Source organism: Lithobates pipiens, unplaced genomic scaffold (genome assembly GCF_037356315.1).
Source record: "Lithobates pipiens isolate NorthernLeopardFrog02 unplaced genomic scaffold, aLitPip1_a1.2 Scaffold_27, whole genome shotgun sequence".
Lineage (NCBI taxonomy): Eukaryota > Metazoa > Chordata > Amphibia > Anura > Ranidae > Lithobates > Lithobates pipiens.
Window position 1 is genome coordinate 136849630 of NW_027507788.1, and position 24063 is coordinate 136873692.

The window sequence follows — 24063 nt, forward strand, 5'->3', positions numbered from 1 at the left end:
TGCTACAGTACATAGGGTTGAGTGCGGTACAGTCTGCTGTTCTGTAAGGACCGCTATCGGTCCACAATAGATAGGGTTGAGGTGCACCACTGCTGACCGCTGCCCTATACTGCAGCAGTCCTTCAGCAGTATAGGGACTGACGTACAGTCTGCTAATCACTAACACACAACCTGCTTGGTCCACAAAAGTTCCTATAAGGACTGGTAACTTGGTCTAGGGTGCCACAGTACATAGGGTTGAGTGCGGTACAGTCTGCTGTTCTGTAAGGACCGCTATCGGTCCACAATAGATAGGGTTGAGGTGCACTACTGCTGACTGCTGCCCTATACTGCAGCAGTCCTTCATTGGTATAGGGACTGACGTACAGTCTGCTAATCACTAACACACAACCTGCTTGGTCCACAAAAGTTCTTATAAGGACTGGTAACTTGGTCTAGGGTGCTACAGTACATAGGGTTGAGTGAGGTCACACCATCCCTGTGCTGTGCTGACTTCCTCCTGGGGGTTCTTATTATGAGGGGATCACACCATCCCTGTGCTGTGCTGAGTTTCTCCTGGGCCTGCTTACTATGAGGGGATCACACCATCCCTGTGCTGTGCTGACTTCCTCCTGGGGGTTCTTATTATGAGGGGATCACACCATCCCTGTGCTGTGCTGAGTTTCTCCTGGGCCTGCTTACTATGAGGGGATCACACCATCCCTGTGCTGTGCTGACTTCCTCCTGGGGGTTCTTATTATGAGGGGATCACACCATCCCTGTGCTGTGCTGAGTTTCTCCTGGGCCTGCTTACGGTGCTGCTGTCAGTGCTGTATATCACGGTGCTGATGTCAGTGCTTAATGTCACGCTTCTGATGTCAGTACTCTCTATCACGTTGCTGCTGTCAGTGCTGTATATCACTGTGCTGATGTCAGTGCTTAATGTCACGCTTCTGATGTCAGTACTCTCTATCACGGTGTTGCTGTCAGTGCTGTATGTCACGCTGCTGATGTCAGTGCTTTATGTCACGCTGCTGTCAGTGCCCTCTATCACGGTGCTGCTGTCAGTGCTGTATATCACGGTGCTGATGTCAGTGCTCTCTATCACGGTGCTGCTGTCAGTGCTGTATATCACGGTGCTGATGTCAGTGCTTAATGTCACGCTTCTGATGTCAGTACTCTCTATCACGGTGCTGCTGTCAGTGCTGTATATCACTGTGCTGATGTCAGTGCTGTATGTCACGCTTCTGATGTCAGTACTCTCTATCACGGTGTTGCTGTCAGTGCTGTATATCACTGTGCTGATGTCAGTGCTGTATGTCACGCTGCTGATGTCAGTGCTCTCTATCACGGTGCTGCTGTCAGTGCTGTATATCACGGTGCTGATGTCAGTGCTTAATGTCACGCTTCTGATGTCAGTACTCTCTATCACGGTGTTGCTGTCAATGCTGTATGTCACGGTGCTGGTGTTAATGCTTTATGTCACGCTTCTGATGTCAGTACTCTCTATCACGGTGCTGCTGTCAGTGCTGTATATCACTGTGCTGATGTCAGTGCTGTATGTCACACTTCTGATGTCAGTACTCTCTATCACGGTGTTGCTGTCAGTGCTGTATGTCACGCTGCTGATGTCAGTGCTTTATGTCACGCTGCTGATGTCAGTGCCCTCTATCACGGTGCTGCTGTCAGTGCTGTATATCACGGTGCTGATGTCAGTGCTTAATGTCACGCTTCTGATGTCACTACTCTCTATCACGGTGTTGCTGTCAATGCTGTATGTCACGGTGCTGGTGTTAATGCTTTATGTCACGCTTCTGATGTCAGTACTCTCTATCACGGTGCTGCTGTCAGTGCTGTATATCACGGTGCTGATGTCAGTGCTTAATGTCACGCTTCTGATGTCAGTACTCTCTATCACGGTGTTGCTGTCAGTGCTGTATGTCATGCTGCTGATGTCAGTGCTCTCTATCACGGTGCTGCTGTCAGTGCTGTATATCACTGTGCTGATGTCAGTGCTGTATGTCACGCTTCTGATGTCAGTACTCTCTATCACAGTGTTACTGTCAGTGCTGTATGTCACGCTGCTGATGTCAGTGCTCTCTATCACGGTGCTGCTGTCAGTGCTGTATATCACGGTGCTGATGTCAGTGCTTAATGTCACGCTTCTGATGTCAGTACTCTCTATCACGGTGTTGCTGTCAATGCTGTATGTCACGGTGCTGGTGTTAATGCTTTATGTCACGGTGCTCATGTCAGTGCCCTCTATCACGGTGCTTTTGTCAGATGCCTCTATCACGGTGCATGTGTCATTGCTGTATGTGACGCTGCTGGTGATCATCTCATGCACCCTCTTCTTTGCCTACCCTGGTCCCTGACCTTCCCTCTCCTCCATTGCCTTCATGCGCTCCACAGTCCTGAATTGTCAGAACAATTTCCCAAATAAAAAAAGAATGCTTGTAGTTATCGATCCCAAATTCACCTCATACATGTATTATGTCATTGGCCAGGTGGTGGGACTATGTTTTCCCTGCTAATAATTACCTCGTGGCTGCAAATTCGACCTAAAGGTTTGAAACGTTCGCCTCCCATTGAAGTCAATGGGGCCCGCGGCGAACGTTCGGTTTCGCGAACGGTCGGGCTCGTTCGCGGTCCGCGTTCGTGAAACGTCCCGTCGGAGGTTCGGGCCATCACTAGTGGGCACCTAGTGGTGACAGCATGTGGCTTTGCAGCCGGATGCGCACTGCACATGCACAAGTCACTCTGCGCCTTCTCAGTCCCAGAAGATTGCAGGAAGGGAGGGGGAGAGGAGGAGTCACCTAGACGGCAAGAGCAGAAGTGGGAGCTGGGTACCTGTCAAAACTAGGTACCCAATCCCCCCCCCCCCCCCCCCCAAAAAAAAAATTACCAGCCAAATGTGACATGTAAGGGGGCGAGGAGTGCTTAAAGCGGAAGTTACACTTTTAGGTGGAACTCTGTTTTAAAGTACCTAGTATCAGTTATATTTTTCCTATGCATGTATGCTAAGCATTATGTAAGTACAGGGGTTGGACAAAACTATGTAAACAAGTATGGTAAAATAACAAAATCCTTACCTAATATAATGTTGGACTGGGAATTGACAAATATAAGTATTATATAAGACATAAGACAAATATAAGGACAGTGGATAATGGAATTTGATACCACTCTTCATGTGGGTTACAATCCTGGGCAATGTCCTTTTGTTTCTTTTGGTCAGTTGGCCATGTTGACCGCACTTATCAGACGATGTTTTGCCAGAAACGGTATATGCCATCATAACCTGTGATACTGTACCTCATGACACTGCAAATAAATTAGCAACTTCAACAATTTACCCTCTTTGAAACCCAAAAGGCTCTGACACGACTCCCTATTTCTAGCAGCGCATGCTGTGAATGATGAAAGTGGGGCTTCTCACCTGTTAGCTAGGCGTCTCTTCACACAGCAGAAGCAAAAGAATGTTACATCACTTCTGCTTTCAAAGCAATACATGCAATCACTTTCACACCTGCAAATCATGTAGTGTTTCCATATTTTGGTCCACCCCTTGTAGAACACTTACAGGTATATAATATCTCTTACAAACATCACAATACAGCTTCTTCTGCTAATATGCTGGCCTAAGGATGACACTGTAGTCTTTATGTTCTTGGTTGCGTGTTTACAGGTTGTCTCCCACAAATCTCCTGTTTGCTGCAGCCTCTCACTAGACAATTTTAATGCTACAGAGCAGGGATGGATTGACAACTCATGGAGCCCCTGGGCAAGAGGAGATTATGTGCAACTCAAATGCATAGTCGTGCATATAAATATAGTCTGCATGGAGGTTCCTGGCTTCTTTCCATAGAAGCCGCTGGGAACTTCCAGGTTTAAAAGAGGCTGCCACAATTTTTTTTTCCTCACAAAACCAAGATGGTTGCCACTTTTTTTCCCCTGACAAATCATGGAAAATCTACTGACAGCTCATTTCTTACTAAGAACCTGGAATATGACAGAAACTCCTATTAGAAACTAAGAGGGGGTGCAGGGATAGAGACATAAGGGAGGAAGGGGGGGGGGGCAGATGAGGGGAGAGCAGGGATAGGAATGGGAGGGAGAGAGAAAAGTGGAAGAGTAGGAGAGAGGTTCAGAAGGAGAGAGAGGGAGGGGGAAAGAAGTGGGGAGAGAGAGAGGGAGGGGGGAGAGAGGGGGTGTGTGAGAGAGATGAAGATGAGAGACAGAGGGATGAGAGAGGGGGTGAAAGAGAAAGGGGGGAGAGAAAGGGAGGAGGTGTGAGAGAGAGAGGGGGGTGAGAGAGAGAAAAAGGGTTGTGTAAGAGAGGGAGGTGAGAGACAGGGGGAGAGAGAGAAAGAGGGGTGTGTAAGAGAGGGAGGTGAGAGACAGGGGAATGAGAGAAGGGGTGAGAGAGAGAAAGGGAGGTGATAGAGAGAGGGGGTGAGAGGGAGATAGGGGTAGGAGATAAAAGGGGAAGTAAGGAGAAGTGAGAGAGACAGAAGGGGGTGAGAGAGAGAGGGGCTGAGAGAGAGAGAGAGATAGGTTTAAGAGAGCGAGGGGAGAGAAAGGAGGGGTAAGAAAGAGAGGGAGTTAGAGAGAAAGCGAGAGAGGGACTGAGCGAGAGGTAGGGTGAAAGACGGAGAGGGGGGTGAGAGAGAGAGGCTCCTCTATTCACGCCATCCTACACCATGAGACCCCACATGTACACTGCTGTGTCTTCTGACTGCAGGTGTTCTGTCAGATTAGCAAACCTTGTAGTGGTGGACACATGCACTGCTGGCGGAAAGTCACTTCCATTACCTAATCTGATGTGTCACCAATTCTGGTGGAACACCGGCTTCATCACCAGATGTGTCTAGTAAGGCATGAAAGCCGAGACCATGATTCGCTCCGCCAGTACATAATGTGAGAGTTACATCCGGGATCAGAGGCCGCCACCGACTCCGCTTCCCTCCCTGTCACTAGCATTCCCCTGCTGGTTGGGTAAACGCTTCTTCCACCCCCTCATCTGTTCCCATCCTGGGCTCCCCTCACCCTCCCATTAAATATACTGTGTTGAGCTTCTAATGGGGCCCCCTACTGACTCTGAACCCTCGGGCAGTGCCAGAGTGCCTGAATGGTCAGTCCGCCCAAGTAAAGGAGTCCCTATGAGTTAAATAACTAGGGGAAGGGAAACTGAGAAGAATCGTTTGTTGCCTGCAAAAAGCACTTTTTAACGCCTAAACAGTCAAATGACTTAAAATTAAAAACTGTTTTTTAGGGATAAAAGGTACATTTTGTAAAGGATACTGTTTCTTTATATTTTATAACATGTGTATTGACATACAACTATTCAAGCAGATCTGTAAAGTTACAATGCAAATAAATGCAATTTTTATGGCTTTTGGCACTAATTTCTCATCAAGTTATTGTTTTCTGAATGAAAGATTGTACAGTACCTCAATAATACTTTTATTCACTTTAGCTTCCATGTCATATCTTTCTTCATCCACAACATCAATCCTGGCGTGAAGCTCTCTGCACATATCCTACAAGAACGACAATGTAAAATAATTATATAACAGCACAATCACTTCTGCTTTTATCTAAAACAAAAGCAGGAGGATGTTTTAATATGGCATCCCCAAGTATTATATCTCAGCTTCATTATCCCATTTGTATACATTCTCTCCCTAGAACACATGTCAAACACAAGCTGCAGGCAAATCCGACCTGCCAGGCCATTTCAAGTGGCCCTCTTACCCAGGGCTTTTTTTCAGCTGGAACATGGCAGAACTATCTTCTGTCGCCTCTAAATCTCGCCCTTTGCTCCCCGTTCAGCACCGTCACTTGTAAACACAGAAGCCTTCTGTGTTTACAAGGACAACTTTCCTCTCGGTGGCTCTCACAGATCCCTTCCTGCCCTGCACTCACTGAGGGGACAAGGGAGATGCAGGTGCAGTGTGGGATGAGGCCAGGGCCGTCTTTAATACTGATTGGACCCTGGGCAAAACTTTTCTTGGGGCCCCCCCATGCAGTTTTGCTCTCCACCTGCTCTGAGACATACAATAAATAGCAGCAAGACTCAAAATCAGTTTTCTGAATCAAATCAGGCAGCTATTGCGATTGTTTGCTTAGGTTACAGTGTATCATTACCGCTCACTGACTGGTTGCTAGAGGTTACAGCACACATTACGGCTCACTGATTAGTTACTAGAGGTTACAGCACATGATTTCTGTTTGTTGATTGGTTGCTAGAGATTACTGTGGATATGACCTCAGGGGGCATGATATACATATCAAGTCCGCCGGCCACCGCTATTTACATATAAATGCCGCCGCTATGTACATATGAATGCCGGTAATTTACATGTAAACACAGAGTCTGCAGGTGAGTCATCTGTACACAACAATAGGGCAGAGCATTAGTAGCAGCACTTCACACTCAGATATTGGGACACAGCACAGGACCAAAACCTCAAGGGACGAGAGAATTTAAACCAGGATGGTTGGCAAGTATGAGGCAGCTGCTTTGGGCCCCACAACAATGACAGGGCCCAGGGCAGCTGCCCCTTTTGCCCTGCCTTAAAACGGCCCTGGATGAGGCATCACGTAGTAAATATTGAAGAGAAAAATTATATTTAGGGACTTTAAATGATCGCATGGCCTGGTAGGGCCAATTGTTCCATCCCTTGGGACTTTAAATGAAACTGTGGCCTGGTAAGGTCACACATTTCCATCCCTTGTCATGTCAAAGAAGGGGGAGCAAAGAAGTGGGACTTTATATGATGCACTTGGTTGCAAAAGAGGTAAATTGATAAACATATTGGAATTTTTATTGATTGCCCTGAAATACAACTAAGCATAGCAGGTAGATACACATAACAATAATATAATGGTAATGCACTAATACAGTACATAAAGTCATAAAATAATATCACATACTGTGGCAACCAAAAACCTTCCAAAATTCACCGAAATAAATATTAAATAAAGAAGTAATGTCTAGTTATACTTGCAAAGCCTATGAACTCCTTGGTTCCATAATAGAATATTAAAGGTAAACTTGGTATTCAGATAGTGTTGATTGAAAGAATAGTGTATGGCAGCTCTTTTGCAACCACATGCCTCATATAAAGTCCCACGTCTTTGCTCCCCCTTCTTTGGCATCACATAGTAAGTTGAACTGGGATGCCCACCTGTGTCTGGGGTGCACCGATGCTGACCGATGATCTCCCTGCAGGCGAGAGAGAGGCAGAGCCGCCGATAATGCTGGGGGGCGGGGTTACTAGAGCCAGGCTGGGTAGGGGAGATGTGAGGAAGCTTTTTGGGGTGGGGGGGTGTGGAGGGAGATATGTGCAGAGGTTGAGGATGGAGAGAGTGGAGCAGAGGTCAGAGCCAAAGAAGAGTGGAATTGGACAATGGACAGCCTATGAAAGAGCTGAACTCTGCACTCTGTATGTAGCACACCCCTTAACCCTGCACTCTGTACACAGCACACCAATGAACTCTGCACTCTGTTCATAGCACCTGGAGAAAGTGCCATAAGGGCAGCCAAACTGATAAGAGGCATGGAGGAGCTCAGCTATGAGGAAAAATTTAAGGAACTGAATTTTTTCTCTCTTGAGAAGAGAGAATTAAGGGGGGATATGATCAACATTCATAAATACATAAGGGGTCCATATAGTCAACTTGGTGTTAAGCTATTCGCTTTAAGGTCATCACAGAGGACAAGGGGGCACTCTTTACATCTGGAGGAAAAGTGATTTAATCTCCAAAAACAGAAAGGCTTCTTCACAGTAAGAGCTGTCAAAATGTGGACTAGACTCCCTCAAGAACCGGTTCTGTCCAGCTTAGTAGATTGCTTCAAAAAAAGGCCAGGATTATTTCCTAAATGTACATGATATAACTGGGTACTGACATTTATAGGTAAAGCTGATCCAGGGAATAGCCGATTGCATCTTGGGGGATCAGGAAGGATTTTTTTCACCTGCTGGAGCAAATTGGATCATGCTTTGCTGGGTTTTTTTTTTGCTTTCCTTTGTATCAAATATGGGTGAAGGATTGTGTATACCAGACTAACTATGTAACAGTGACAGCAGAGCTTACATATCACAATACAAGGAAGTTCCTATTGCCTCATTGCCTACTTTAGACAAATTCAACTGTGACAGACAATTTTTTCTTAATGCTTCCATTTGTACCTGAGTAATAAAGTCACATTTACCCCATAGACTATAAGAGCTTTTGTTCTAAGAAAGGATTATCTATCTTTTTACAGCTCATTGGCCAAATTTTAATACGTAAAAACCTTTGTGGAGTTGTTCCTGAATGACAGACTGATCTTCTCAGGGATTACCTGGTAATGTATTGTCGTTGTCAAGAATCATTTGGCTATATAAAATGACTTCCACATATGTCTAAACTTTTAAGGTAATAGCAAAATTTCTCATTTTCAATTACTTGGAAACATCAGGAATCACCTCAAGACAAAGACACCAAACTTTAAAAAAAAAAAAAATGCAGAAAAAGGTATTTTAAATAATACTTTATTTTTTCAGTTTTGGACTAGATCATTTAAGAGTGCTTCCTTATTTACTGTATGTATTGTGTGTGTCTATGTACTGTGTGTATATATACTGTGTATTATACATATATGTATGGTTCCAAGGGCTCTCAACCCTGAAATATCTTATTTATTATTACCATTCTTTACCTGAAGCTCAGAAATTGACAATCCAGAAAGTTGAAGAGGTTCACAGCGCTCAGCCAAGACTCTCTCTTTCTCTTGGGCTCTAGCTTCCTCTTCCTGTTCCATCTCATGCTTAGCAATTTGAAGCATCAGACCCTTAATCAAAATAAAGAAAATTTTACATTCTCTTATTGACTAGTTAGAGAAGGCATATAAGACATGCACAGGGGGTGTGCTGGATGTGCCTGGGCACACCCTTATCACCCCCTGCACATTAGCATTATCTTTCTGTGTGCCAGCAGGTAGATGGGAAATATCTCCCTCCCGCCATTTATGAGGGCTACCGTACTTCTCTTTCACTGTACTGGCTCTGCCATAAGAGAGAGAGTGTGTGTATGTGTGGGTGTGTCTGTGTGTGTATGTATATAAATATATATACAGTGCCTTGAAAAAGTACTAATTCATACCCCTTAAAAATTTTCCACATTTTGTCATGCTAATTTTATTGGGATTTTATGTGATAGACCAGCACAAAGTGGCACATAATTGTGAAGTGGAAGGAAAATAATAAATGGTTTTCAATTTTTTTTACAAATAAATATCTTAAAAGTGTGGCGTGCATTTGTATTCAGCCCTCAAGTCAATACTTTGTAGAACCACCTTTGCTGCAATTACAGCTGAAAGTCTTTTTGGGTATGTCTCCACCAGCTTTGAGCATCTAGAGAGTGACATTTTTGCCCAATCTTCTTTGCAAAATAGCTGCCAACGGGACTTCTTATGGCTTTCTTTCAACAATGGCTTTCTTTTTTGCCACTCTTCCATAAAGGCCAGATTTTTGGAGTGCATGGCTAATAGTTGTTGTCCTGTGGACAGATTCTCTCACCTGCGCTCCTCCAGAGTTACCATTGGCCTTTTTGGCTGCTTCTCTGATTAATGCTCTCCTTACCCGGCCTGTCAGTTTATGTGGACGGCCATGTCTTGGTAGGTTTGCAGTTGTGCCATACTCTTTCCATTTTCAGATCATGGATTGAACAGTGCTCGGTAAGATGTTCAAAGCTTGGGATATTCTTTTATAACCTAACCCTGCTTTAAACTTCTCCACAACTTTATCCCTGACTTTTCTGATGTTCTAGTGTTCCTTGGCCTCCATGATGCTGTTTGTTCACTAAGGTTCTCTAACAAATCTCTGAGGAACAGCTTTATTTGTATAGAAGTGATTTCACAAAGCTTTACTCACCCATTCCCCATTGAGAAGCAGACATAAGACACTACCTCCAGTATCTTTGAACAAATATTAAAATACTCTCCGATTATAATATACATAGTTTACTCCAATATATACAAATAAAATCACATTACCTTCAACTGCAGTTTCCGGGATGCAGTAATCTTTGGTTTTCTCTGTTAAAATAAATCACATTTGGTTCATTATTTAGGCAGTTTCAATAACACAGTAATATGCAATTTTTAAATGGAAAGCTATATTAAACATGATTGGTGGTCAAACTAAGAAGAGCCCTCTTATTTTTTCAGTCAGTGGGAGAAGGGTCCTCTTACATAGGTGGCCAGTGGAAAAAATACCCCTATTGTGGGTCAGAGTAGTTCCCTGTTACGTTGATGATCATTGGTATCATTGATTGCTTATATGATAGACAGAAACGTTAATGGGAATGCTAGCAATCATAGAAGGAGCCCTAGGCTTCTGCATAGCTCTGGTTAAAAAATGCTGGTTTTGCATCTGTAAACTGAAACCACTAAATCAACCTGGTTATCAATCTCCTGCAGCTAAGTAAATATTACATTTTTTGTTTTTATCTGCATTGCATTGCACTCGTATTTGATTATTTGCTATGAGCTCCATGCATTTTTTTCCTGTTAAATAAAATATGTGAATCATTGCCCAGGACAGTTAGTAGACAAAGCACACATTAGGGTTCAAGTCCAGACTAGCAGTCCAAATGCAACCCATAAGTACCATTCAAGTTTAATTTCATGGAGGTCATCTCATTCCTCATTCTTTTACAGCACTGTACTCAATAAGCTTGATAAAGAGTTCTAAGATGTAAATGCTACAGATTAGTACTGGTATTACAGAATGAATACCAGTTTATCAGGAAAAACATTTGATTACTGTCACATAGGATAGAAATGAGAATACTTTTAAAATTAGCAACACCGTTCGGTTCTCATGTATTACCAGGCTGGAAGCTGTCTTGACTTGTTCGAACAACCCTTTTAAAAAGACAGATTTATTTCCAATAGGCACTAAATAGCAATAACAGAAATGTATGTATGTATGTATATATATATATATATATATATATATATATATATATATATATATATATATATATACACATTAGGGCTGTGGAAATTAAAGATTAATTCCTTGATTAATCGATTAATTTTTTTGATCAATAAAAATTCTTTTGATTGGTACTCACCTCTCTGCTGGCTTCTGGGTCTTCAGGGAGTTCCGTCGGAGATCCAGTGACGTCATGGACATTGACGTCACTGGACTCCTCCCCCCTTTCCCAAGTGCCTCCGTCTGCTAACGAAAGGAAGGAGGAGTCCAGTGATGTCGAAGTTCTGATTGAAAGTAACCGTACGGGGGAGGAGCTATTTAAGCGGTGAGCACTTAGATCTTTTCTTTCTACCTATGACCTGGCGTCCTTGCTGAAATCTAAGGAGATGTGAGAGAAGTTTATGGTGCATGTTAACCCTTTTGATACCCGCTTGCATGACCACCTGTTTGCACAGGGGTCCATGCCATAAGGTGAGAGTGATTAGTTAGACCGGAGGTGGAGGGATTGTCACGCAACTGTGGGGAAAAAAAATTACGTCAGTGCTACAGTTTTAATTTAAAATGCATTTGTGTGAACTGTGAAGTTAAGTCATGGATTGTGGAAACTAACTAGTGTCGGGTGATTGTATATAGTGTATACCACATTTACCACTGACTAATGGAGAGTTGCAATGCAAGGAGATCAGCTAAAAATAGTTGGATCTGTATGTGCGTTATAATTAATCAAAATTAGTCAATGAATCGATGAAAAAAAAAAAAACAGGAAAATTTTAATCAGTAACAGCCCTAATATTATATATATATACTGTATACACACACACAGCACAATTTGTACAATTTGCTGCCCCCGTTTTGTTACAATTGCATGCATTGCATGTGTAGCACCCTGATGTTTAGACAGAGTTGCTATCAAATTTAGTTGTCAGGCGATAGTTGTCTTGGCTAATTGTTAGAAGATTCTCTTCTGTCACTGGGTGTCACTATAGTAGTGACATTAGACAAGACAGGGGCTTTGAAAGCTCAGACATAAATGGGATGGGTTGTCTCAGCTAATTGGCAGGGATGTTCTTTGGTCCCTTGGCCTGCTGGGAGAGCCTATTTATTTAGGTGGAGCCAGGTTAATGGGGTTCTGTGCCACCTGGATGGCTGTCTGGGTGAACTTGTGTAGTACTCCCCCAGGCTGCTGGGGCAGAAGCCTGAGACCTATCCCAGAGACATCTGGCTGCTAGGCTATCTGTGGCCTATCCAGAAGCAGGAGAGCAGCATAGGGTTGGGACTACTTGCTTGCAGTCCAACCAGAATAGCGTTTCAGCCGGACAGAAGACCAACTATGGTCAGAGGTAGAAGGGGATGCTGTCGCAACTAAGGGACTATCCACCTTTTTACTGGAGACCACTGAGTAATCTGAAGTCAGTACCAGAGCAGTTTTCTCACCAGTTGGGGACAGTGAAGATGTGGGAAAGCTTCAGTGAGTGCCAAACCAGGGACCCAGCTGGACAGCAGAGGTGATGCTTGCGGAGCATCAGAGGGGGCCAAGCAGGGGTGACGCTTGAAGAGTATCTGTGAGTGCCAAGCCAAGGACCCAGCAGGGATGCGGGGTGACGCTTGAGGAAGATACTGAGTGCTAAAAGTGGAAGAGCTCAGGGGATCCAGTGGCTATGGGAGTTTGTTGAGTGAAGATACACAGTGAGTGATTGTGGAGTAAACAGAGAACTGTTTGTGTTGCCAATAGTTGAATTTACTATCATGAGTAACTACTACAAGACTGTTGTCATAGGAGACAGCGGTTCTACCTATGCAGAAGTGGTGTCTGGCTGGAGGCCTTCACCTGTATAGCTGTCTTCCTATAGAAGTCTCAGAGCCTGGCAATTATCATTGCATCTACTTAAGGGTGTCCTGTCCCTAACCCTCTCTCCCACTGTTCTGTTCAAGAGACAATAAATCTCTTTGCATTCAAAAAGTGTCTGTCACCCAACATTTCATCTTGCATTACACCCACCATGCCTTGCAAGCCACTCTATACAGAAGGATGTCAGCTGTCCTTCACTCTGGAGGTCACCATTATGCTTCAAGGGACTCGGCACTTTGCTACACATGGCATTATTCGAAAGATTCTATACCTGATGCCCACATACTGTATATCATAATTTCCTGTTTGTTGCCATGTATTGCTACAGCTGCCTGTTTGTAGCCTATGTATCTTCATTTTCACATATTGTTGTTTGATGCCCATGTATTATCAGGATTGCAATTTATGTCCATGTATTGTCAAGTTAACATTGTTTTTTTTAAAGGAAGATATTACTATAATTTATTCATCTGTAGGTCTTTGTTATGAAACCATGTTAATATTATTCACATATTTTGCCCCATCTACTATGTGCACTATTACATCCTTTTATTTGTTGCAACATACTACTTACTAACTGGATGCAAAGGTAGCTTGGGGGGAGGGGGGGGCATCACAGGGCATGCAAAGCAACATGGAAAGGTTTTCAAAAGGTGGCTTATTTTTTTAAACACATTTCAACTAAGCAGGGCCACAATGGGTAATTAGAGACCCATTTCATTGAAATTTTGTCAAAGGCAAAATTAGTAATTTTACAATGAAATATATTTTGCTGCAATCATATTTCTCATTACTACCCTGGAATAGGGAACAATGTCTTGCCTTAGCATGTGGCTCGGTGGCATAGGAACGGTAATTGGCTGATGATTTGCGTCGGATAAGTGGTGGCGCAGTGACAGGAGGAGGCGCAGGCTCTTTCTCTACAACTTCTTCTTCTTCATACTCTTCTTCCTCTTCTTCATACTAGATGGGAAAAAGTGTTGGATCTCTATTATTTCCATGTTGGTATATTGGAATAAATATAAATAAATAAAAAGCGATATCACAATACTGAAAGTCCTCTTCTTATGGTGGAAGTGCTGGAAGCTGATGGAGAGTTTGCTGAGAGCTGGATGGAGTGGTGGAAGGTGATGCACGAGCACCAGAGTGATTGTGGAGCAGGTCACTGGTTAAAAAGCACTTTTTTGCAATCACAGTTTTATGCACTTTGAATGAACTTTGGAACTGCTTTGGAAGATGCACATGAGAAGATGTATTTTTAATTGGACATTATAATATTGCACTTTAGGATTAATGTACTTTATTATTGCACTTTAGTTTGATTCACTTTATGTTCTGCATGGTAGCAAAGAATCATATATGATAATGTGGCAGATACTGTGAAAGAGAGATACCCCTGGGTGGGGTGAGTGGTTTGGGTGAGTGCAATACCTATAGGAGCACCATAAGGATCACAAAGGCATGGATTTGAAGAGCACCTGTCACTTTATATTTGACAATTTGGATTAATTAATGGACAATATATGATCGCAGATTATTAATTTAATTTTCACATGAATTGTATATAAGCACAACATTATTTAGCATATGTGTATTACTAGCACTAGATAACACCAGTGAAGCACTTTGCACTTGCCACTTTATGCACATTTATATTTATTTCTTGATGCAAATTTATTGTTTTCCATTAATTGAACTGGGAGTTTGTATGTTTACACTTGAGATATAATATAGGGTCATATAGAGTGTCACACTGTTATATCCTAACTCATGCTGATATTCCACCCTTGAACAGCGCCATACCTGCCCTTCTTCATTTTTTCACTTAAGTATAACACTGCATAAACTGTGTGGATATGCGTGGGGGCAGCATCCAAAGTAATTTTTTCGGTGTGTGGCGTAGAGGAGATAAAAATTATAAATACAAAGTTAAATTATATTTTCTGGTTGGATATATTACACCAATATTGTACAATTTTGATACACCTGTAGAGGGCCCATGCACCCTGAGGGGCCTGGGAGTACTGAGGGACCCAGGCCCCAAGTTCTGTCGCTGTCAAAATATTGGTTGCTAGGACGATCTGGCTTCTAGCAACCAGTGACATAATGCAGAGGCCCCAGCATTCAGAGCAGAGGAGAATGCAACTTTCTCCTCCTAGTGCTCAGCTCCACCTCAGCTTTTACAGCTTCTGCACCCCTGCTCACAAAGGGAACTGAGTCTGACTGAAAGGCTGTCTGTTAGTGAGGGAGCCAGGCAGAGATGGAGGGACAACGAATGGCAGATGCTGAAGGACAGATTATAGAGGGAGGGAGGGAAAAGGGTGCAGGAGGAGGAAGCGGCCGGAGGGAGCAGCTGAGAGGCCACTGCATAAGTCTTGCCTTTTTGAAATTCTGGCCCATCATTTTAACACAGAGACAACCATATTTTTCAAATTTACAAAAAAGTTTCACCTGCAAAAAATCCAAGCTGATCACAGACAAAAAGAGTCCCATTTTACACCATACAATAATAATAAATACGGATACAGTGGTGTGAAAAAGTGTTTGCCCCCTTCCTCATTTCCTGTTCCTTTGCATGTTTGTCACACTTAAGTGTTTCGGAACATCAAACCAATTTAAACAATAGTCAAGGACAACACAAGTAAACACAAAATGCAATTTGTAAATGAAGGTGTTTATTATTAAAGGTGAAAAAAAATCCAAACCATCATGGCCCTGTGTGAAAAAGTGATTGCCCCCTAAACCTAATAACTGGTTGGGCCACCCTTAGCAGTAACAACTGCAACCAAGCGTTTGCGATAACGTGCAATGAGGCTTTTACAGCGTCCTGGAGGAATTTTGGCCCACTCATCTTTGCAGAATTGTCCTAATTCAGTTACATTAGAGGGTTTTCGAGCATGAACGGCCTTTTTAAGGTCATACCACAACATCTCAATAGGATTCAGGTCAGGACTTTGGCTAGGCCACTCCAAAGTCTTCATTTTGTTTTTCTTCAGCCATTCGGTGGTGGACTTGCTGGTGTGTTTAGGATCATTGTCCTGCTGCAGAACCCAAGTTCGTTTCAGCTTGAGTACACGAACAGATGGTCGGACATTCTCCTTCAGGATCTCTTGGTAGACAGCAGAATTCATAGTTCCTTTTATCACGGCAAGTCTTCCAGGTCCTGAAGCAGCAAAACAGCCCCAGACCATCACACTACCACCACCATATTTTACTGTTGGTATAATGTTCTTTTTATGAAATGCAGTGTTCCTTCTACGCCAGATACACTTGGACACACACCTTCCAAAGAGTTCCACTTTTGTCTCATCGGTCCACAGAATGTTGTCCCAAAAGTCTTGGGGATCATCAAGATGTGTTGTGGAGAAATTGAGACGAGCTTTGATGTTCTTTTTGCTCAGCAGTGGTTTTCTCCTTGGAACTCTGCCATGCAGGCTATTTTTGCCCAGTCTTTTCCTGATGGTGGAGGCATGAACGCTGACCTTAACTGAGGCAAGTGAGGCCTGCAGTTCCTTGGACGTTGTTGTGGGGTCTTTTGTGACCTCTTGGATTAGTTGTCGCTGCGCTCTTGGGGTAATTTTGGGCGGCCGGCCACTCCTGGGAAGGTTCACCACTGTTCCATGTCTTCGCCATTTGTGGATAATGGCTCTCACTGTGGTTCGCTGGATTCCCAAAGCTTTGGAAATGGCTTTATAACCCTTTCCAGACTGATAGATCTCAATTACTTTCTTTCTCAATTGTTCCTGAATTTCTTTGGGTCTCGGCATGATGTGTAGCTTTTAAGGATCTTCTGGTGGACCTTACTGTGTCAAGCAGCTCCTATTTAAGTGATGCCTTGATTGTATACAGGTGTGGCAATAATCAGGCATGGGTGTGGCTAGAGAAATTGAACTCAGGTGTGGACAACCACAGTTATAGTATGTTTTAACAAGGGGGGCAATCACTTTTTCACACAGGGCCATGATGGTTTGGATTTTTTTTCACCTTTAATAATAAACACCTTCATTTACAAATTGCATTTTGTGTTTACTTGTGTTGTCCTTGACTATTGTTTAAATTGGTTTGATGTTCCGAAACACTTAAGTGTGACAAACATGCAAAGGAACAGGAAATGAGGAAGGGGGCAAACACTTTTTCACACCACTGTATACTGTCCACTGAGGATTTCTGAGGACTTTAGGTCCATCGAGTTTGTTATTTGTTCAGGTAACAAACCACATCTAGGCCATTAAAAAAGCAGAACAATTCACCAATAGGTGTTTAGGCATCTTGAAATACAACTTTAAGGCACAGGAGAAAATGTTTTGGTTTACTAAAAACAATATATTTTCAGTATCAATCGTTTTAATTAGTTATCACATCTGCAGGAGAAATATAGATTAATAAAAAAAGCTTACGACTTTCTCTGAGTATTATGTAAATGACTTGTGTTATAAAATACAGACAGATCAATGGTCCTGAGGCATACTGAACTTCAAAGACAAGCTCATGCAAACTACTTACTGTTACTTCTTCCCTGCAAGAGAGAAAAAAAATAGCATTAGAAATCAGAGTTGCTCAAGGACCTTACTGTAATAAGAAAAAAAAAAACTTCCTTTAAACTTGCTAAAGAGACGTAAAAGAGAACTTAAAGAGTAACTTCACTTTTGTTGAGAAAAAAACAATCCCATCTAGTTGATCTATGTAAATTGCAAAGATTTTAAGAAACTTTGTTGTAGATGTCTGCAGATTGTTATGCAGGCCATACAGGAATCAATTTCTTAACAAAAGTTCTTTTAAACATCAGAAATTGAGTGCGTTTTGTGAACCATTGATTTTTAAATTCGAGCAACCAAGCCTTCAATTTCACCTTATGTTCTACAGAAAACAAATTTTGTGGCTGGGAACCTTCTTTTCTTTCCAGGTCACAGCTCATTCTCATTTCTTTTATGATTACTTTTCTCACGCAATTCTTCCATCATTGATTCATTCACAATCAAATGAAATTCATTTGTTTTTCAATAAATTTCCAACGTGCCCGATCACTCAAACTCGATGGCTGCACGAAAATTGGCCGTTGCTGCGGCCCACTAATGGTGCAAAGTTTGACAAAAAAAAAATTCTTAATTTTTGTAAGAAAATTATTTTGGATGTCAACCCATGTATGGCTGGCATTAGCCCTTGTACACACGGTTGGAGATTCCGACGGAATGTGTCCTATCGGACCGTTTTGTCGGATATTCCGACTGTGTGTGGTCTCCATCGGACTGTTTCCGTCGGAGCATCCAACGGACCAAGTTTTCCAACTTGTTGGTAAAATTTTCTGACAAAATGCTCCGATCAGACATACTCCGATCATGTGTAGAGAATTCCGATTGGACAAAGTGCCACACATGCTCAGATCAAATTCCTACACCAAAGCTATTGGCTACTTGCGTGAACGTAGTCCCGTCGTAACGAAATAACGTCATCACGTTCTGAACGATCGAATTTTCCGACAACTTTGTCCGACCGTGTGTATGCAACAGTTTTGGACAAAATCCGATGGATTTGGTTGTCGGAATGTCCGACTGTGTGTACAAGGGCTTAGACAATGTCAAATGCACAGTTACCAGAAGATTAGAAAAGTTGCATTGTCTGCATCACTTTAGAAATGATTAGGGAATTTCTCAGCAAAAATGTAATTTTTGTTGCAGAGGAAGCATAAAAACTGACCTGAATCTTAGTGCAGAGTTCTTCACACAAGCAGGAAATGACAAATGGCAGTGTACAGAACACCTCCAGGTTGCCATATTGAATTGAATTTTACAGAAAATTACAGCAGCGCAGTTTAAAAAGGAAAGTTATTTTTATTAATGCTTGTGAAGCACTATTCTATGCTCTATTAATTTTTTTATTTGTTATATTTTTGTCCATGAAAGTAGAGTCACCCTTTAAGCAACTATAAATCTACATAACAGTTTGATTGTTTTTCTACATTTATCTGGTTTAAAAGTCATTCATCCAAACCTGATATTTCCATTTTTGCTAAATGTCAGTGGGCTGATTCAATAAACATCTCTTATCTCTCTCCAAGTCTAAGACTGGTTATAAATAGCACACAATGAAGTTTACTGCAGGGTAAGATTGATTTTACTACAGCAGGAGCAGTGAGAAAGGTGGGGCGGACACACATTTTCTGGGTAAATGACCATGCTGGTTTTTCAATAAGATCTAAGCAGCCAACATGTGGTTTAGTGCTAAAGAGAAATGCTAATACTTTGCGGTCAGTTTGATTTTTTGAAACTTTACATATTTATTAGCTGGTTTTGTATAGTTTTTTTTTGTTTTGTTTTTTTAGTAAAAATGTTTATTTTCCCAATATTCGCTTCAAGATGCATCCATAACATTCACTTTAAAAAGCATTCTATGGTTTCCTATAGGGTTATGCTCAGAGGTTTTAAAATTAAAGCAGTAGTAAACAAAAAAAAAAAAAGAAATTACCCCTGTAAGTTAAGAGGATAATGTGCTAGTATGCACCACATACGAAGGACTTACCGTATATACTCGAGTATAGGCCGACCCGAATATAAGCCGAGGCCCCCAATTTACCCCCAAAAAAACTGGCAAACTTATTGACTCGTGTATAAGCCGAGGGTGAGACATGCCTGTCCATCCCTGTGTGTGTGTCCGTCCATCCCTGTGTGTCCGTCCATCCCTGTGTGTCCGTCCATCCCTGTGTGTCCGTCCATCCCTGTGTGTCCGTCCATCCATCCCTGTGTGTGTGTGTGTCCATCCATCCATCCATCCCTGTGTGTGTGTGTCTCCATCCATCCATCCATCCATCCCTGTGTGTGTGTGTCTCCATCCATCCATCCATCCATCCATCCCTGTGTGTGTGTGTCTCCATCCATCCATCCATCCATCCCTGTGTGTGTCTCCATCCATGTGTGTGTGTGTGTGTGTGTGTGTGTGTGTGTGTGTGTGTGTGTGTCCAGCCTACCTTTGTCCCGAGCCTCCGTCCCGTGCCTTGCCTCCTTGCCTCCGTCCCGTGCCGTGCCTTGCCTCCTTGCATCCGTCCCGTGTCGTGCCTTGCCTTGCCCCCGTCCCGTCCCGTCCCGTGCCGTGCCGTGCCTTGCCTTGCCTCCGTCCCGTGCCCTCTTCGTCGGCGGCCATTGTAAAATTCAAAAGCTGCGCCGCCGCCTTCGCCTGTGATAGGCGGAACACTGAATTTCCCAGCAGCCTGTGTTCCGCCTATCACAGACGTCGTATCATCCTCGTCCGTAGTACGAGGATGATACGATGTCCGTGATAGGCGGAACACAGGCTGCTGGGAAATTCAGTGTTCCGCCTATCACAGGCGAAGGCGGAGCCGGAGGCGCGGCTTTTGAATAGAATGGCCGCTGTCTGTCTGCTCGACACGCTGATCGAGCGGGCAGACAGCGATGACTCGAGTATAAGCCGAGGGGGGCACTTTCAGCCTCAAAAAAGAGGCTGAAAATCTCGGCTTATACTCGAGTATATACGGTACCTTAAAACAGATCCCTCCAGCGGCTTCCTGTCAATTCTGACAGGGCTTCCGTCTTCATCTTCCTTTTGGGGCTGCGGGCTCTGGCCGTTTGAATGGCCGAGCCACGATAAAGTTGCTCTGGCACATGGCTGTGGCACTGCTTTCTCAATAAACGGCATGCCGGTCATTGAGAGCGCAGTGCACATGCGCCAGTGGCATCCCTGGCTACTACCAAAGTAAATATTTCCTAAACAGTGCATGCTAAGGCCTCATTCACACCTATGCATTTTCAGTGCTTTTTGCATTTTGAAGATTTGCACTACAATCCAGGTGTTACATTACCTACAGGTAAGCAGTATTATAGGCTTACCCGTGGGTATAAATAAAAAAGGATACTTTACTGCCACTTTAAACAAAGTACATTCATACAGAATATGTACAGTATCTCACAAAAGTGAGTACACCTCTCACATTTTTGTAAATATTTTATTATATCTTTTCATGTGACAACACTGAAGAAATTACACTTTGCTACAATGTAAAGTAGTGAGTGTACAGCTTGTATAACAGTGTCAATTTGCTGCCCCCTCAAAATAACTCAACACACAGCCATTAATGTCTAAACTTCTGGCAACAAAAGTGAGTACACCCCTACTCCAGGACAACATCACGGAGCTGTTGAATGTTAGAGACCTTGTGCTCCTCCACCTTCCATTTGAGGATGCCCCACAGATGCTTAATAGGGTTTAAGTCTGAAGACATGCTTGGCCAGTCCATCACCTTTACTCTCAGCTTCTTTAGCAAAGCAGTGGTGTGTTTGGGGTCGTTATTATGTTGTAATCCTGTCCTGCGGTCCAGTCTTCAAAGGGAGGGTATGTCACAGTACATGTTGGCATTCATGATTCCCTCAATGAATTGTAGCTCCCCAGTGCCGAAATCACTCATGCAGCCCCAGATCATGACACGCCCACCACCATGCCTGACTGTAGGCAAGACACACTTGGCTTTGTACTCCTCACTTGGTTGCCAAAAACACATGCTTGACACCATCTGAACCAAATAAGTTTATCTTGGTCTCAGGACCACAGGACATGGTTCCAGTAATCCATGTTCTTAGCCTGCTTGTCTTCAGCAAACTGTTTGCAGACTTTCTTGTGTGTCATCTTTAGACAAGGCTTCCTTCTGGGACGACAGCCATGCAGACCAATTTTATGTAGTGTGCTGCGTATGGTCTGAGCACTGACAGGTGACGCCCCACCCCTTCAATCTCTGCAGCAATGCTGGCAGCACTCATATGTCTATTTCCCAAAGACAACCTCTGCATATGACTCGCACGTGCGCTCAACTTCTTTGGTCGACCATGGCGAAGCCTGCTCTGAGTGGAACCTGTCCTGTTAAACTGCTGTATGGTCTTGGCCACCAGGCTGAAGCTTCAGGGTCTTGGCAATCTTCTTATAGCCTAAGCCATCTTTATGTAGAGCAACAATTCTTTTTTCAAATTTTCAGAGAGTTCTTTGCCACGAGGTGCCATGTTGAACTTCCAGTGACCAGTACGAGAGAGTGAGAGCGATAACACCAACTTTAACACACCTGCTCCCCATTCACACCTGAGACCCTGTCACATTAACGAGTCACAAGACACCGGGGAGGGAAAATGGTTAATTGGGCCCAATTTGGACATTTTCACTTAGGGATATACTTACTTTTGTTGTCAGTGGCTTAGATATTAATGGCTGTGTGTTGAGTTATTTTGAGGGGACAGCAAATCTACACTGTTCAAGCTGTACACTCACTACTTTACATTGTAGAAAAGTGTAATTTCTTCAGTGTTGTCACATGAAAAGATATAATAAAATATTTACAAAAATGTGAGGGGTTTACTCACTTTTGTGAAATATTGTTTTTTATTTTCTTTCCTCAAGATAACATGATAACATGACCCACTCCAGTGGCTCTATAGTTTATGTCCTTCCAAATTTGGGTTTGCCTCTCCTTTAGATTTGCCAACAACGATGTAGTGCAAGGTTCTGCATGACTGGATACATATATAGATGGAATAGTTTAGGTAGGTCCTGATATATATACCCACACCCAAACCTAGTGGTGTACCATTCATTATGAGACAGCATGACACCACTTCCTTCATCTTCTTGGCATTCCCAATAAGTGTTTAAAGGACAGACAGTCCAAGTTACTGGGTAAGTAAAACTTTGCAGATTCGGGTGGAGGTCTGGACTGGAGCCCTCAAAGTCGCTGGTATACACCAGGGCAAGTTGTTTCTAATCCCAGGGCAACTGGGCAAGTGACCAACAGGATTTGCGAATGCCATTCCTGAGAGAGCGGCCCCAGGAGCAATGGGTGTCCGAGTTTGATAGGCTGGTCCAGCAGGAGATAGAGCTGAACAATCAATATTGGGCCCTGTAATGGCATGCAGAGCAGCAATACTTAGGAGAGACAACAGAATTCTCTCCGGAGGGATATGACTTTAGCGGCCCTGGATTGCTGTGGGAGAGTCCTACAGATGGTATTGTGTTTGGCGATGAAGGGGAACCTGCCTTTGAGAACCTGTGAGAATACAGAGAGGCTATGCTCGGTCTTGCAGGGGCCTCAGAGCTTAAACCTGATTTGGAATATTTGCTAAGGAAAGAACAGCACCTGGAAAGGGCTTAAAGGGAACTGCTAGAACACGTTCAGTAGCATGTCCAAAAATTACCAGCGGAAACTCCAGAGATTGCTGTACCCAGAGTTGAAGTGCTGACAACAGGGCAGAGCTCTGCTAGCCTCTGTCCAGCATTGATAACATCTTCTGGGTACCACAGACAGGAGATGGTGAACTCTATACCCAGACGCCAGTTCCAGAGACTGGGAATTTAATAGATTTTTCTGCTGAGATGGAACAACCCAGTGAGCCTCTAGCAGAAGAGCTGGCATCAGAGAATAGCGCTGTTGACCTCTGCCCACAACAATCAACTCTGCAGGAGCTCCAGGGGGACAGTGTAATCATCACCTCACAACTGCAGTTTGAGCTGATATCGGTGGATAGGACTGAGGTCTCCACTGATAGCAACCCAGCAGAACAGCTTGCAACAGGGCAGATTGCTGCTGGCTCGTGCCCTCAACTAACAGAAGATAGATTTCCTGTGGTAGTGGATGGCACTGCGGTCTCAAAAGGCACAACCCCAGAAAAAGGTCTGACATTGGGACAGGAGGATATCAGCCTGGTTCTGCAAACACTGGGGGATTTTCATCTAGTAAAAGTGGATGGGACTACAGTCTCCACCTGTATACACTGGGGATGCAGGGTAGCCGGCCCAGATCCCCAACAGCATGATGGAGTGAGCCCAATCACTCTGTCTTCTCTCCAGCGGCTGAAAGAACTCCAGGGGGAAGGAACCAGTCTGCACTCCTCCCCAGCAGTGGGTATGTTCTCCGAGAGAGGCAGAGGTTGGCAGGGTGAGTAATGCTCTGTTCAGGACAATTTGTTTGGGGTACTGCCTGCATACAGGCATTGGGGGACTGGAACTACGCATTAACTTTGAAGGCAACCCATTTGGGGTCTCCTCCTGTGTTAGTCTCCTGTCAAAAGTGGAGATATGTGACGAGAGTCACTTTGGGCGGGGGGGGCTTGTGGAACCCAGCTTACCTTGGAGAGCTATGGCAACCTATTTTACAGTTCCCCTGGGCCCTCTTATGTGTAAGTCACCCCGTGTGTATTAGGTGTACAGAGTGACCAAGAACCCCAGTCGGGTCTGTCCTAACCAGACTCCCAGTACAAC

At 43.6% G+C, this 24063-nt stretch overlaps 1 protein-coding gene across 2 annotated transcripts in view; it reads right to left on the bottom strand.

The window, feature by feature from the left end:
* TNNI3 (troponin I3, cardiac type) overlaps positions 1 to 24063 on the bottom strand; it is a 79417-nt gene that overhangs the window by 33971 nt on the left and 21383 nt on the right. The window contains exons 3-7 of one of the 2 annotated variants that reach the window (XM_077457539.1): positions 17323 to 17335; positions 13642 to 13782; positions 10025 to 10066; positions 8690 to 8821; positions 5433 to 5522 (exon numbers count right to left, since the gene is read on the bottom strand). In XM_077457539.1, coding sequence (XP_077313665.1) covers positions 5433 to 5522; positions 8690 to 8821; positions 10025 to 10066; positions 13642 to 13782; positions 17323 to 17335 — 418 coding nt within the window. Of the gene's footprint in view, positions 1 to 5432; positions 5523 to 8689; positions 8822 to 10024; positions 10067 to 13641; positions 13783 to 15270; positions 15344 to 17322; positions 17336 to 24063 lie in introns of those variants that run through there. The other variant, XM_077457538.1, reaches the window with a different exon arrangement.